The 15,545-nt window shown below is 46.3% G+C and overlaps 1 protein-coding gene across 1 annotated transcript in view; it reads left to right on the forward strand.

Annotated features, from left to right (window-relative positions):
- The first annotated feature begins 901 nt into the window (after positions 1–901).
- yeats2 (YEATS domain containing 2) overlaps positions 902–15,545 on the forward strand; it is a 29,359-nt gene continuing 14,715 nt past the window's right edge. Inside the window, exons 1-16 of the mRNA XM_060058889.1 lie at positions 902–1,062; positions 1,447–1,552; positions 1,707–1,804; positions 1,921–2,013; positions 2,258–2,488; positions 2,626–2,747; positions 3,923–4,084; positions 5,523–5,634; positions 5,890–5,934; positions 6,076–6,244; positions 7,295–7,525; positions 8,477–8,620; positions 11,180–11,274; positions 12,793–12,987; positions 13,232–13,463; positions 14,954–15,115. Of these exons, the coding sequence (XP_059914872.1) occupies positions 1,453–1,552; positions 1,707–1,804; positions 1,921–2,013; positions 2,258–2,488; positions 2,626–2,747; positions 3,923–4,084; positions 5,523–5,634; positions 5,890–5,934; positions 6,076–6,244; positions 7,295–7,525; positions 8,477–8,620; positions 11,180–11,274; positions 12,793–12,987; positions 13,232–13,463; positions 14,954–15,115 (2,191 nt within the window). The 5' untranslated portion in view covers positions 902–1,062; positions 1,447–1,452. The remainder of the gene's footprint in view (positions 1,063–1,446; positions 1,553–1,706; positions 1,805–1,920; positions 2,014–2,257; positions 2,489–2,625; positions 2,748–3,922; positions 4,085–5,522; positions 5,635–5,889; positions 5,935–6,075; positions 6,245–7,294; positions 7,526–8,476; positions 8,621–11,179; positions 11,275–12,792; positions 12,988–13,231; positions 13,464–14,953; positions 15,116–15,545) is intronic.

Genomic DNA, 15,545 nt, shown 5'->3' on the forward strand with positions numbered 1-15,545 from the left:
ATTTAGCTGTGATGCCTTATCTTTGACAGTATTTTCTGAAATTGTCAATGAAATACCAATAAAGATATTCTGTCAACATATCCATGTGTGCAGTGTTATCAGTGATGGAATGTAAGTGACGCAACCATGGCGTTATATCCTCATTCAATCGTTGATAAAATCTTTGTTGTCTTATCTTCTTACCAAGAGCCTTCTTTCCAACAGTTTGGTTATTTCTGTTTAGTTATGTCGAGATGGGGCCAGTTTCCAAAAGGTGAAAATAAAGAGAAAGAAGGAAAATTGTTTAGTCTTGTTTGGAGAATGCAGCTGGCAGAAAGTGAGTTATCTCAACCAAAAAAAAATAAGCGCTTTGAATCTAGTCTATTTTGACTATTGATCGAATCAATGGTAAAAAACAAATGTTATTTTGCTGAACCAGAGCATTTTATCAAACAATATGTCATTGTCCAATATATCTCCACACAAATACATTAGCATATATATTTAATTATAAATTCCCTTATTAAAATAGTGTAAACTAAAGCAATACATTGACCTCGGAGATATAGACAGCCATTTGATACAAAAACCCAGATAATCCATGATACCCATGATATTTGAGAGTATCTGATGTTTCATCTTGTAGGAGGGTGTACATTATTCCTACAGAAGGATGTTTATATAATTTCATGTTTATTCTATTTGCTAGTAACTAAATCTAGTTTGTATGGTAGAATAGTGGTGCCTGGTGGCTGCTGTCAAGAATTGCATGGCCAATTACCATGATTTAGCTTAGACGCTCACTTAGAAATTTCATTAAGTTATACCACACGTATCCAAGATTAATATAACCGACTGTAGTGCCGGGGTTTGTACACAGCTCATTATACAAAGAAACGCCTTCTAACGGTTTGTAGCAATACGGTCAAGTATTTTATCATATTTGATCTCTAATAATCACATGTGTGCTAACTCTGCTAGCAGGAGATGTACCAGCTAGCTCAGTGCTCTTAGCTCCGCGGCTAACTCGGTCGGTAATCTCTGGTCCGCCCGGCTGGCACCCGGCGGCTGCACTAGCAAGAGGTAACACGCCACGCGGATTATTTAGGAACGTGGAAAAAAATGGAAAAATAGGAAATATGTTTTGTCTAACGCCGTGAACGTTATTTTATTAACGCAATTATTTGAACGGTTTAAATGTATGTGCGGTAATAGTCGTGCAGTATGCTACAAAACAATGCTAGCTGGAGGTACCTCCTCCCGAAGCTAGCCTCGGTTCTGGGCCGCAATCACTGTAACCCAAGCGGCTAGTTACCCAGTAGTGGCTCCGAGAGAAGAGCTGGCCTTTAACCGGTTATCTACAAGTTTATATGCAGACACAATTAGCATAACATTGCTACTGTAAAATTGCATCTGTAAGTGTTAACAATGCTGTTGGGTTTGCTTTTGTTTTGTAATGTTTGACAGGCAGTCATGTCAGGGATCAAGAGGAAAATAGAGGATAATGATCCGGACTACGAAGACATATCACATATCCAAGAGAGCAAACGAAATAAAGTAGTCGAACATAATGGTAAGGTTCTGCTCTGGTCGGAGCACCAGCATCACACCACGGGCAACATGCTGATGGGTCCGAGTCATACAATTGACAGTGGATGGTCTATGTTGTAGTACCTGCTTTATTATCAAAGATTAACATCACACTGTCTATGTTCTCACGTTGCCAGCACGGGAGGCGACGGTGCAGAAGATTGAAGCCATCATCAGAGAACAGTTTTCTCTAGAGATGAAGAATAAGGAGCATGAAATAGAAGTGATAAGCCAGGTAACTGGATGCCATTGAAACATCTGTATCATATCATCATATTATGCTCCCTTGTATAATAATCATATCTGTGTTGTTGTTATTTAACTTGTTTCATTTCATAATGCTTGATGCAGCGACTCAATGACGCAAGAAGGATGATGGACAAGCTAAGGGCTTGCATAGTGGCCAATTACTATGCCAACGCTGGACTGACCAAAATCCCAGAGGTAAACAATGACGTGTAATATATTCAGACTTTCCTCTATACGGTTTTAAACATAAATTCTCAACAATAATGTTCAATTATAATAAAAATAAGTATTGAGTTGGTGTGTAACTACTACTACTACAAAAAACCTGCAATGTCGAGCTAAAGGGTATAAGGGTCGTCCCAAATGTTCGGCAAGATGACCCTGACCTGCTCAATGACATCTTTATCCATTCTTTCTGCGTCCGCTGTCGTTGTTCCAGCACACCACCAAGAGCGATGCCTCGGTGCTGAACCACCCGGCCATCAGGCGCTTCCTGGAGTCCCCCTCCCGCTCGTCCTCACCACTCAACCAGGGCTCCGAGACGCCCTCCATACCCCCCTCCGAGTCCGAGTCCCTCTCCCAGCACGGGGAAGGGGCCGACAGAGAGAGGGCGTCGTGGAGGGAGGGCGGCAGCAGAAATGAGCGCCGGCCAGGCCGCAACACGGGGAAGGTGAGTCGGAGTCACGTCTGGGGTCATCGATCAGACGAATACTTTCGTTCTTGGATCAAATGCGGTGTGTTGACCCCGTTATTTTCGAGGTTTCACAGGTTGAACATTTGAGCAGGACATTTGGTTCTGCGTTGCAGGACACGTTTGGCGTTTCGGCGCCCTCGGAGCCTCCGGAGCCGAAGGTGGCCCACCAGGCCGGCAGCGACGAGGCCTCCCGGCTCTTCATGAAGAAGACCATAGTGGTGGGGAACGTTTCAAAGTAAGTTGATCTGCCATCTTCCTGCCTGTCTATCTAGCATTTCCATTGCATCCGCATGGCTTTCATAACTGCATGACGTGAGATACGGCACAGGATTCTCAAGAATTCCACGACCAGATTTCCATCTGTCCTTATCAGAGATTCTCTGGCACAAACTCTTGCGTCTAAACTGCATGCCACTTTCAAGTTAGTCTCAAGCATTGCTTCCATCCATTAGGTCTTTCACAAGTCATGTGTTTTTCACAAATTATTTTACAGCATCACAAATTTTGATGCTGTAAAATACTACATACCTGCAATTCAATATTCTCACCTTGGTATGAAAGATTGGGTTCCTCTGCATTCTAACTTTCGTTCTAGCTTATCAAACCTATCTTTTCAGATTGGTTTGATAAGCACTCAGCAAGAGTGTATTTGTTATAACTAAATAACTCATTATTTCTGCCCTTCAGCAGAACTCAACTCTCATTACTTACCTTTTGGTCTCCCTATATCCCCACTGTTCAGCCGAGTTTAGCGAACCATGGCCCCACAAGCACAGTCTTGATACGAGTAATGAGTGACATATTTAAGTGTTAATGGATTTGGAGAACATTCTGTCCAAGCAATATTGACTCAAGAAAAGCAGTAGGGATTTTGATCAACATGTTGTTTGATAAGGTCAGGTCTCATGATTACTTTCGGACATCACTCTTTGTTCCTAGCAGTCATCGCTGTTTATGGTGTTGAGTTGTTTCTCTTCAATATTTACCCGCGATATCATGATCATAATAGCATAATAACAAAGAGGCCGTCTGGCCAAGTACTCTTAAAAACTAAAACTGTTTATCCTAACTCGAGCAAATTCTGTTTGCTCGAGTTACAATATCGATTGGACCCGTAAAAATACGTGTGATGACCACCTGAAGTCTAAAGCCCATTTGAAGAACTAGGAAAAGCTCTGTTACGAGCGCATGCCTCCTCAAACGACCATATTTTAATGCAAGGGACCCGCAGATTAATCTCTTTAGGACTTTGTGGCGCAGAGTTCGACGCCCGTTCCTAGTGAACAAATGCGAACAGGGAAACCCGAAAGTGAGGGCAGCCTCCGACAATCTCAATCTAAATAAACTCATCTTTCCCTGTTTGTTAAATCCCTATACGTCTGTCTGTCTGCCCCTGTGTCTCCCTCCCAGGTACATCCCGCCCGATAAACGGGAAGAAAACGATCAGTCGACCCACAAGTGGATGCTGTATGTGCGGGGCTGCAGACGGGAGCCCAGCATCGACCACTTTGTAAAGAAAGTCTGGTTCTTCCTGCACCCCAGCTATAAACCCAACGACCTGGTGGAAGTGAGGTGTGTGTCTGTGTGCCTGTGTGTCTGTGTGCCTGTGTGTCTGTGTTGAAGGGAGTCTGTTTGTGTATCGGTGTGTCTGTGGAATGCACGCTGAACAAAAGTATGTTTGAAAAGCTAGTTCTGCATGTGGCTAGCAGTGCTTTTGCAGTTCAGCAGTGCACCATAGTGTGCCCCCCCCCCCCCACCCAAACCAGTTGTTCATCTTCAGAAGCTCAATTAGTATTTCTCAGAATTCAATCTTGTTATCACAGTTTCTAGTACTACCTCCATTTGGCTCCACCTGCCAGAAAGCGAGAGACGGTTTGGTAACATGTTTTCAACCTTAAGGAGGAAGTAGTTCAAAAATCTGTGTTATTGAGAGCAGTCTTCACAACCTTTGCCACAGTGATCCCAATTCTGGCGTGAACTCCCAGCCATTGGAAGGACTCTGTGCAACAGTGCCCCCCTGTGGACTCTGGCGGTTATTTCCCGCTTCAAATACAATAACAACAACAACGCACCTTAACTTACAAAAGGTTATGTACGTACACCTCACCATTGGCAAGCCCACGGTGACTCATATGTAGTTCAACCCTGGCAAATGTGTATTAATGACCCGGACCCTCCCTGCTCACGCAGACGCCATGATCGCTGTGTAGGCCGACAGTCTTGTCACACTGGGCTAGGAACACGTGAGCTGTCACTTGTCGCTTTTTGGGGGGAGTAAGAGGAGTGGAGATGGCTTCCTCTTTTCAAACGGTGACTTTACTTGCTAGACGGGGCCTGAAGTGCTGAGTTACACACCCTGAGTCATTTTTCTAAAGTGTGTCCCAGGATTATGGTTTCCCTGTTGGCTTTTGAGTGAATGTGAGCGGCACTGATACTAATGCTGTAATGCTGGTTGAGCTGACGAGGCACTCGCCTCACCGCCTCAACACAGCCTCCCATTCTCAGTCCCGCTTCATCCCAGAAGAAGAGCTGAACTCCCAAACGCTTCACAACTCTTTACTGAGTCTGACACAGACCTCAGTCGAGATGCCTTTTAGTGAAGAATGCGACTCACTGCTTAGAGGTGAAGCAAAGATATGTGTGTGGGTGCAAATGAGTAGAGGCCTCACAGTAATGCATGGCTTTACGAGGGCTGTTGGTTGAGTCTGTGTTCTGCCTGCGTGCTTTAAAGAAGTGCCTTGGGTTATTGAGTTTTCTTAGTAACATGTACTCAATGCAAATCTCTGAGCAAGCAGATTATTATTTAGCATACCCATTGTTATGCACCCTGAGCAGCCGCTAACCCCCAGAAGCCTTCTCAAGAAGCATGCTTAAATCTCGTGTGTGTGTGTGTGTGTGTGTGTGTGTGTGTGTGTGTGTGTGTGTGTGTGTGTGTGTGTGTGTGTGTGTGTGTGTGTGTGTGTGTGTGTGTGTGTGTGTGTGTGTGTGTGTGTGTGTGTCCGTCCTCAAGTGAACCCCCTTTCCATCTGACGCGTCGAGGCTGGGGGGAGTTCCCGGTCAGGATCCAGATCCACTTCAAAGACCCCCGCAACAAACGCATCGACATCATCCACCAGTTGAAGGTTAAGCCCCGTGGAGACGGCTCACTCACTGGAATCTTTTGGTTCTGAAAATACATATTCATGTGCTCTCTTCTCCTCACTGTCTCTTTGCACAATTTCATATCTCTTCTATAAGCAAATGATAAATGACTCCGAGATGACATGCATTTATGACCATGCATTTTCAAGTGGGAATACTGTGGATTGTGCTTGACGTGTACGTGGTTTTGATCCGGTCGGTAATGATCTCACTACCTCGTGTGTTCCCTCTCACAGCTGGACAGAACGTACACGGGGCTGCAGACACTAGGGGCAGAGACTGTAAGTAGATGACGCGGTACACGGCACAGGTCTCTCTGTGCTGCTCCCACTCAAGTCCACGGTGGCGCACACAACCCAAGTGACCCTGGTGTGTGTGTGTGTGTGTGTGTGTGTGTGTGTGTGTGTGTGTGTGCGCGTCAGGTGGTGGATGTGGAGCTCCACAGGGACTCCCTAGTGGACGACTATCTCCCTTTGCCCTCCTCCTCCAAGTCGAGCCGCAGGGCCGCCAGCCCCCCCTCCCCCCTGCCCCAGGCGGCGGGGCGTCCCGGCTCCCCCGCCGCACCCCTGCAGGACGACATGTTGGAGAAAGGTGACGTGTTGAGCCTGTTTCCATGGATACCTCATTTAGAGGGAGGCTGGGGCCTGCTTTAAGACGATGCTGTGATTATGTAAACGTCTCAGTGGGACTGCTGTGATCCATTTACGACACAGCCGCGCTTTTGCCCAGTCGTACCACGTTATTAGCGCAAGCATGCTACTAATTGTTTTCCATTACACTTCTGTGCATGAGCCGGCGCAGATGCAAAAAAAACCAGGACAAAAGGTTCTAATTGTTGTGTCTGATTACGATGGCACCGTGGGAGAAGTCTGTTGTTGTCTCCTCTGTCTTACAGTCCCCTTGTTTGCAGCAGCTTTTTGTTTAGTCATTTTCTCACACAGAGCTACCTATTGCTTTTACAGAGTTTTACTCCCATTCATTTGGTGTGGATATACACATAGACACCAGCGCTGGTCTGGAAAGTAAATGAGAAATATGATGTGAATCCAAAATTTGAATGCACACGTTGGTAATAATTAAACCAAAAAGCAATCTTATGCCTTGTGATACTCAAACGTAATACAGATGCTGGCATTATTGAAGGCCTTGCCCTGTGCCTGTTCCAAGCGATGCAGCGTGATGCTGCTCCACACATGTTACCAAAAAAGTAGTTTGCCTCAATTCCTAGCATTTATCTTGGCACTGGTTTAGAGCGATGTGAATGTAGCCTCTGCATGAACTGCAGACCAGAAGATGCTTTAGTTTAGCGATTCTCTCTGCTCCCAGCAGACATTACTCATCTTAGCCAATCCCCCCCCTCCACACACTTTGTTCCCTCCCCGGACTCCTGTCTCCATTTTTACCCTCCCTACTAAACCTTTTCTCACATCCCGGTAAATAATTGAAGCGGAAGAAAATGGCTTTTCATTCAGGCTGTCTAATTTATCCCCCTCCCTTCACCCCCCCCCCCCCTCCTCCGCGCCACTCTATCTGGGGGTTCCAGGTGGCGCCTCGCTAATTAATTTACACAGAAAGGTTGCCCCTGTTACACTTTCCTCTGTCATTTCTGAACCGCCGCCGCTCCTCTCCCTCCGTCCCCAGGTCTGATCAAGACGGAGACGTGCCGGGCCCAGGGGGGCCCCGGCGAGGGCCTCTGCACCCCCACCCGCCCCAAGGCCAGCGACAAGATCACCCTGGGCTCCCACGGCAACTCCGCCTTCCAGCCGATCACGGCGAGCTGCAAGATCGTCCCCCAGGCCCAGTCGCCCACCCCCGCCGAGGCGCCCAGCAAGTCGTTCCAACCGATCACCATGAGCTGTAAAATTGTGTCGGGTAATTATCTCCACCTGGTTAAACGTTTTTTTTTGCTTTGCTTTACTTCCCCGAACCCTTTTGTGTCGTTTCGAATAGCAACGGATCAAGTGGTCGAAGTGGCTGTTGGCACAGACTAATTAATTTGCATGGCGACCAACGACTTTGATTTTTATTCCCTTTTCAGTTCAGCATAGTTGAGGCAGAGGGAAGTTTCCCAGCGGTACTTCCTCGCCCATTACTGACTTCTGACATGAATATGGAAATCAGTAGCACCATAATATTGTTTCGCCTCTTACGCCTCAGTTATGTTTTCCCCTCTCCCAGTTGGACTTTGGTTATTGCCGTTGTCTCATAGTGTTACGTCTCCTGCACTGCTCAGAGTGGAACGTATCTGATAGAATAAACAAATGTCAGCTTTTTGAAGTCCGTGGACCATGTCAATTTGTATAACCAACTACTAAAACCAGTTGGTTAACCTTGTAGAGAGACCGTTTAGAGAGTAAGCTTCATTTTGGGAGTATCCAACTCATAGAATCCCAGCCCACCCTTAAAGCCTCCCTCGAAAGCCACGAAACACGTGACTTAGCTTAGCAATAGGTCGGCCTAGCCTTGTGGAAGACTCTGATCATGCACAATGACTGCACGTGTAGAGTGCACGCAGGTAGACTAGATTGAGGTGTGTAGGTAGACACAGGTAACCTACCGTATCATTTCATTTGGGCTAAATGAAGCGATCGGAAAGCCAAGGCTTATTACAGGTCTGTGACAGCCAGATAGCATTTTCTTCCCTCTTATTTATCAGAGCATTTCGTTTGAAGCTGTCAATGTTAATGAGTATTTCAACAAATATGACTAAACGCTTCTGAACAAATATAAATAATAAAATGAATTGCCTGCCCTAGCTTTAATTCAACTTTCTATATTGACAGGCTTTTTTTTTTTGAAAACCATGTTGTTGTTTTTCCCCAGGATCCCCCGTCTCCACCCCCAGCCACTCCCCACTACCACGCACCCCCACCACCTCCACCCCCGTGCACAGCAAGCAGGGCTCCTCCACCCTGCTCAGCAACCCTTACATCATCGTCGACAAACCCGCCCACCCCTCTGCCCCAGGTAACCCCTCCCCCACTGTGCCACCGCTGGACGGGTGACCTCGCGTGTCACCTCTTGAACTCTGCCGCGCAGCATCAATTATAGAGTGGCTCACTTATGAAAGATGACATCTGCCAGCGATATTTTGCCTTTGGTCAGCTCCCAAAAGTTGAACTCAAAGACCTTGAACCTGCCTCTAGCATTAGTAAGAAAGCTTGCACACAAAGCCTTTCCTCCCAAAGTCCTTGGTCAACGCTGCAACACAGAATGGTCGTGAAAGCTGTGCAGTTGCCACACTAAACACAATATTGTTTTTGACACAAAGTAATGCAGCCGTCAAGAGGAATGAATGTGGCCGTAGAGAGCAGGGGCCGGGTCACTATTGCTATTTTTTGTGTATGGAAACTTAGATTAGTGACATGCTTTATCTTTAAAACTGGATGAAGGTCATGTTCTCTATGAAGCATATTGACAAACACTATCTATTATGCTAATCAATGTATTATGCATGTTTGTTAATATAATGTAGAAAAGCGTTTAGAATATCGCTATCTTCAGTGAATGGATGCATTGTTGGGACCCTGAAGCCGGGTCATAGTTGGTATAAATAGGTGCCAATATCTTATGTTATGCGTTTCACTGCCTTGAGCCCTGACCTCACATCCTGTGTCCTTGCGGCACGGTACACAGGAAGTAGTGCGACCTGGGATGTGAGCGGTGAACTCCCAGCCGCCCCCGCACTGTGCAGAGAAGAGTGTCTGCGTTAGAACTGTCTTTGTGCACCCTCACAGATGACGAATCACATTCAGTGTGCTTGTCCTGCTTCCACACACCCACGTGGACTGAAATGTGCACACGCTCGTACACAAAAGCCCCCTCAATATCTCAGCTCTCACATAGGTGCTTCAAGGCGCTGCTGTGTTTATAATGTATACGTAGATACACTTTTCAGCGATATTATTTCTAAGAGGACTTTTTTTATTTTTTTTAACTAACTAAAACAACCCAAAAATTAAAAAAATATATTATCAATATTATTTGTTTTTAATTTTGATGCATATTCTGAAAAGCCGGCCAAAAATTAGTTATGAATTACTTTGGATACGTGGTACAATCTTGATTCCCCAACTCAGACTCAGCTAAGCTAACATTAAGGCAATGGATTCACCGCTAATGAGCCACAGTAACGTTTATAATAATTCTTAATAATAACCATTATTTATCTTCCTTTTATTGCCCCTCTTACATCAGGACACAGGGTGAGCAAGTAGCGCGTTGTTCTCTGACCAGCGTTACCATGGTTACTAGGCTAAGCCAGAGTCCAGGGCCAGGATGTGGCGCTCTGCTATGTTCCTCGCGTCAACGACGTGTGAATACTGCTGTGGTCCCGGGTTAAGGCTCCGGTCTCAGTAAATACCAGATGGGTGATTCAACCTGTTAGCGCTCTGACCGCGTGGGCGGTATGACCCCCATGTTCAGTTCCTCTCTTCTTCAGCCATCGTTCCTGTCTCTCTGCACTGGGCTGTCCACCATAGGCCAAAAGCCCATACAAAAAGGACAGATATGATAGTTCATTGACATGCACTCTCGTCCACCACGATGTTCCAATCAAAACCTTTTCTACAAAATTAGACGGCAATCTTTGAGCAGATCAATTAACATGCATTTTTCCTTGACCTCTGGAAGACCAGATCCTAAATAGTTCCTAATGCCTAAATGAATGTTTGTCTTCGCACCCAAGTTCGGTGTGCCCCTCACCTCACTTTTCAAATTACAAGTTTCAGACAAGTGATGGACCACTACAGGGTGTACCAATTTAAACCAACCAAACATATCACAAAGGGGTATTTCACTTGCACACAGACCAAATCTTACCAGGAAAATTCAGAAAGTATTAATATGCGTCTCTAAAGCAGAGATCCTCGCGCTGTTCTGTGTTGTTCGTACTGTGGCTTCATTCAGCTGCACCATTGAATTGATGTGAATCTACGGTAATTGGTTACCCATTGCACCCACACAAGCACACAAATCCATATACACATACGCACGCACGCACATACACATAAAAACACACCCACACACACCCACACACCTTCCACTTGATACCTCTGGATTGCCAAACCGGCCCACTTTCCTCCCACACCAGCTCTCTTTCCAGAGGGGACCAGCAGAACTGGCGGTCAGGCCAGAGAGCCCTTGAAGGGGGGGCCGGTGTGGGCGTCTGTACTGGCTCACCAGCACTGTGCTTTAACACGGCGTTCCCAAACACTGCACCAGGGCGGGTTTTCACTCTGTGCACTAGGTACAGCGTTGAGGCGGATTCCAGAGATCTGCCTGTCAAGTTAATGCGTCCCTGTCTGCATGGCGCACGGCAACCAATGACGTGTCATTTACTATTTGGGTGTTTATTTACTATTTGGTTATTTAGCTTTATCTTAAAGGAGACTTGCACTGAGTTCAGATGCATGCATAAGGTTGCAGGTAGGGTTGGGCCTTGGGCTCAGGTAAGCCGAGGACATGCTAGTCGATCCCAGAACCTGCCACTAAATGATCTTCTGCCTGTGTGTTTCTCCCCCAAAGCGGGTCCCTCTACCAAGCAGTCCGTCAGCCAGGGCCCCCGCTCTCCCGCCCCCAAAGTTCACGCCACCGGCGGCTTCCTGTCCTCGGGAATGAAGGTGAGTTGCCACGGAAACAGTTGGAAAATAAATCAGTTAAAAAAGATCTATGCAATGTAAATGCCCCCCCATGCACCAGTGGTTGAGTTCTCCCCTCGGTACGTTCAAAGGCTCTCGCCCTCCCTCTCTCTGGCAAGCGAGTGGTATTAATAGTATTGCACGGTGCTGTGTGTGTGTGTGTGTGTGTGTGTGTGTGTGTGTGTGTGTGTGTGTGTGTGTGTGTGTGTGTGTGTGTGTGTGTGTGTGTGTGTGTGTGTGTGTGTGTGTGTGTGTGTGTGCGCGCGCCTTGGCAAGCTCTTTAACTGGGACATCACTCTGAAGACACGACGGGAGGGGTGCGAGAGAGGGGTACATGCAAAAAGATAGAGAGAGAGAGAGAGCATGCACAGTTATTCAATTGCGTTCTCACAGATAGGCTGTTGAAGCCCTGCAGTAAAGCAAAAGTCCTCACATATCACCACCTCATCTTCAAGAAAAATATGTGGGTTGGGGGGAGGGGGTGGGACGCTTTTATCTGTTCTGGGGCTTATCCCAGCGTTGTTCTCTGTGAACCTCAGAGAGCTACACTCCTGCTGGAACTTCCAATGGTGATTAAAAACCAGAAGCTCATGCATAAGTTATGATGTTGACTTTGAAAAAAAGAAAAAAAGCACCATGCACCGAGTTCAGTGCTCCATGCATAGATATGTCCCCCTGCGATGGGCAAAACTGTCTCAACAATGGCATCAATGTAATCTAGAGCATGCTCTAGTTGGGGTGAATGTATCATAATCTAGAGTGTGTGAAGGGGTTTTCATTGCTCTAGTAGAGGGTGATTGTATCATAATCTAGAGTGTGTGAAGGGGTTTTCATTGCTCTAGTTGTGGGTGATTGTATCATAATCTAGAGTGTGTGAAGGGGTTTTCATTGCTCTAGTAGAGGGTGATTGTATCATAATCTAGAGTGTGTGAAGGGGTTTTCATTGCTCTAGTAGAGGGTGATTGTATCATAATCTAGAGTGTGTGAAGGGGTTTTCATTGCTCTAGTAGAGGGTGATTGTATCATAATCTAGAGTGTGTGAAGGGGTTTTCATTGCTCTAGTAGAGGGTGATTGTATCATAATCTAGAGTGTGTGTGAAGGGGTTTTCATTGCTCTAGTAGAGGGTGATTGTATCATAATCTAGAGTGTGTGAAGGGGTTTTCATTGCTCTAGTAGAGGGTGATTGTATCATAATCTAGAGTGTGTGAAGGGGTTTTCATTGCTCTAGTAGAGGGTGATTGTATCATAATCTAGAGTGTGTGAAGGGGTTTTCATTGCTCTAGTAGAGGGTGATTGTATCATAATCTAGAGTGTGTGAAGGGGTTTTCATTGCTCTAGTAGAGGGTGAATGTATCATAATCTAGAGTGTGTGAAGGGGTTTTCATTGCTCTAGTAGAGGGTGAATGTATCATAATCTAGAGAGGATGAGGGGATTGTCATCTGGCTCGGGCCTGCTTCCTCCTCATGTGCTCTGGTGTTTTATTTTTCCTTTTCTGAAGGTAATAATCAAGCAGGAGCCAGGCGAGGTTTCCACTCAGCAGCAGATGGTTTCCACGGCAACCGCCCAGCAGCAGCAGCAGCAGCAGTCAGTTGCCACGGCGGCGCAGCAGTTTGTCGCAGTGAAGGGCGGTCATGTCGTTTCCATGTCTCCCCAGAAACCGGCGGCAGGGGCCACCGCGGCCATGACGAGCAAGGTGTGACACACACACGCACACGTACACACACGTACACAGGCACACAAGCCCACACGCACACGCGCACACACACACACACACACACACACACACACACACACACACACACACACACACACACACACACACACACACACACACACACACACACACACACACACACACACACACGTACACTCAATATCCCTTTGATGCTCTATAAACCTTCTCCTGACCCTGTTTCTGTTGTGCCTCCTCCTGCTAGATGCTGGGCCTCCCCGTCAGCTCGGCCCTCCAGTCTGCGGTGAAGCAGGTGGCCATCAGCAGCGGGCAGATCCTGGTGGCCAAGGGGAACCCCTCCAGCTCCAAGGGCATGGGCGGCAAACAGGCGGTGGCCCAGGGCGTGGCCAAAGCCCTGGTCAGCGGGTCTGGGAGCGCCGCCGGCCAGCAGGCGTCCACCAAGACCACTGGCGGATCGGGAAGTGGGAAGAGCGGAGGTCAGGGTTCAAGCGGGGTCCATAAACCCGGGTTTATTTTTTTCTTCGAAGTAGAAGTACAGGCTTTGTTGATTTGTCCTATTGTGCCACTTTCAGCATGAGTGAAAGTGTAGTGTGGGGCTGGGTACTGTAGCGGCTAGGGTGTGGAGTCAAACGGGCTGGATCCCCATGTCCACAATCCACCTGTATGCCCTAACCCCCACCTGCTCACTAATGAAATGTATCTCAAAACATGTCGGTTGCTTTGAAGTACTCGCTCCATTAGTTGACTATAAACAGTTTAATGCTTTTATCCAATCCAATATTACACGTGCCGCATGCAAATGCTTTATTTTAGGGCTGCAACTAACGATTATTTTAATAATCGATTAATCTGTCGATTATTTTTTCGATTAATCGATGAATCGGATAAAAAAAAGAAACATTTGGAATTGCCGCATCTTTATTAAAAAACTGAACATTACTTCAAATTCACAGTGCAGACTGAAGTGTAAAAACACCAGGTTATTGCTCCAACGTCCCGGAACTATTAAAAGTAATATTAAATAATAAAAAAATTAAAAAAACATAACTGGGATAACACAAAAAAAAACATACAATGTATGATATACTTTTATATGTATGTAAGGGATGTCCATGGTTAACCGGTCGAACCTATTGATACCATTTTCGAGACTCCTTGAAATAGAACTTGTAATATTGCTTTAATTGCTGATAAGATGATAGTTCAAGATAGGACATTAAACAGGTCATAATTCTATCTTTACTATCTATTTTATATTATTGGGAAAACAAGTTTTCACCAAAATCTCAATTATTATTATTATTATTTTTCTGTTGCATTTGAACGCATCAATCATATTACTGAGCCGACCTGAACGCATCACATTTGACATCGTTTGTGACCATTGGTTAGTTTTTAAGCTAACTAGCTCTATATCCTGCCGATTTAAACATGGATTTAAAAACGGCATTACTATTTTTAACTGACGGGACTTTCTACACCGTCCGGTTGCGTGATTACTACCGCTGCTTTGAATGACTGTTGATGCACGCGGTGCCGACTCCGAGCCCGTCTGCACAACGTCTGCAGCAGCAGCAGCTGACAGAGTTTTCGGTTGGACTAGACGGATACTGAGTTGAAGGAGTTTTTTTAACCCAAAGACAGTGAACACTTTTATGTAGGCCTACAGTCCAGTTTTAAGATATGACCAAAATACAAGCTGTGGTCGCTCACACTAAAGCTCGCTGTGGGCGTGCATGAACCATGAACCAACCTGTCGGCGGCTGGCTGTAAACAGTGCTGCGCCTATGAGTAACTTATTAATCGTGCGACACAACGAATCGACGACGAAATTCGTTGCCAACGCATTTAGTAATCGATTTTTATCGATTTTATCGATTCGTTGTTGCAGCCCTACTTTATTTCTTAACGTGAAAATGTAATCTGTTGTTTTGTGTGTGTGTGTGTGCGTGTGTGCGGTCCCCAGTGATGGCCACTCTCCAGCTGCCTGCCAACAACCTGGCCAACCTGGCCAACCTGCCCCCCGGGACCAAGCTTTACCTGACCACCAACAGCAAGAACCCCTCTGGGAAGGGCAAGCTGCTGCTCATCCCCCAGGGAGCCATCCTCCGTGCCTCCAACTCAGCAGGTAGAGGCCCCCCGCTCCCCCCAGCTGTGGTCTGCCGTATCCTTGGTGTCGTGTTATTACGGTGGCCCGGGTATTAAATGAAGCAGGTCCCGTTGTCCCCGGGACAGTATAAATAGCAGCTGGGGCGCAGAGATACGGTGTCTGGGACAGTAGAGGGATGGTGTTTCTAAAGGTCCTTTCCCCATCAGGCCCGTAAACGGCATGAAAACGAGAGAAACTGCAGCGTTTTCTGATACAGATTGCGCCGGGACAAAGGACAGATTATCCAAGTTTGTTGAGTCAACCCTCAACAGACTTGTTTTGTTGCAGAATTAAAGGTGATGCTGAGAATGACCTCACACCCACGTCCACAGAATTGCTTTACTCAATATTGAAAAAATTACCCATCACGACCGTTGGAAACTAACGGGAGATATAAGAACCAAATCTT

Source organism: Gadus macrocephalus, chromosome 8 (assembly GCF_031168955.1).
Source record: "Gadus macrocephalus chromosome 8, ASM3116895v1".
Classification (NCBI taxonomy): Eukaryota; Metazoa; Chordata; class Actinopteri; order Gadiformes; family Gadidae; genus Gadus; species Gadus macrocephalus.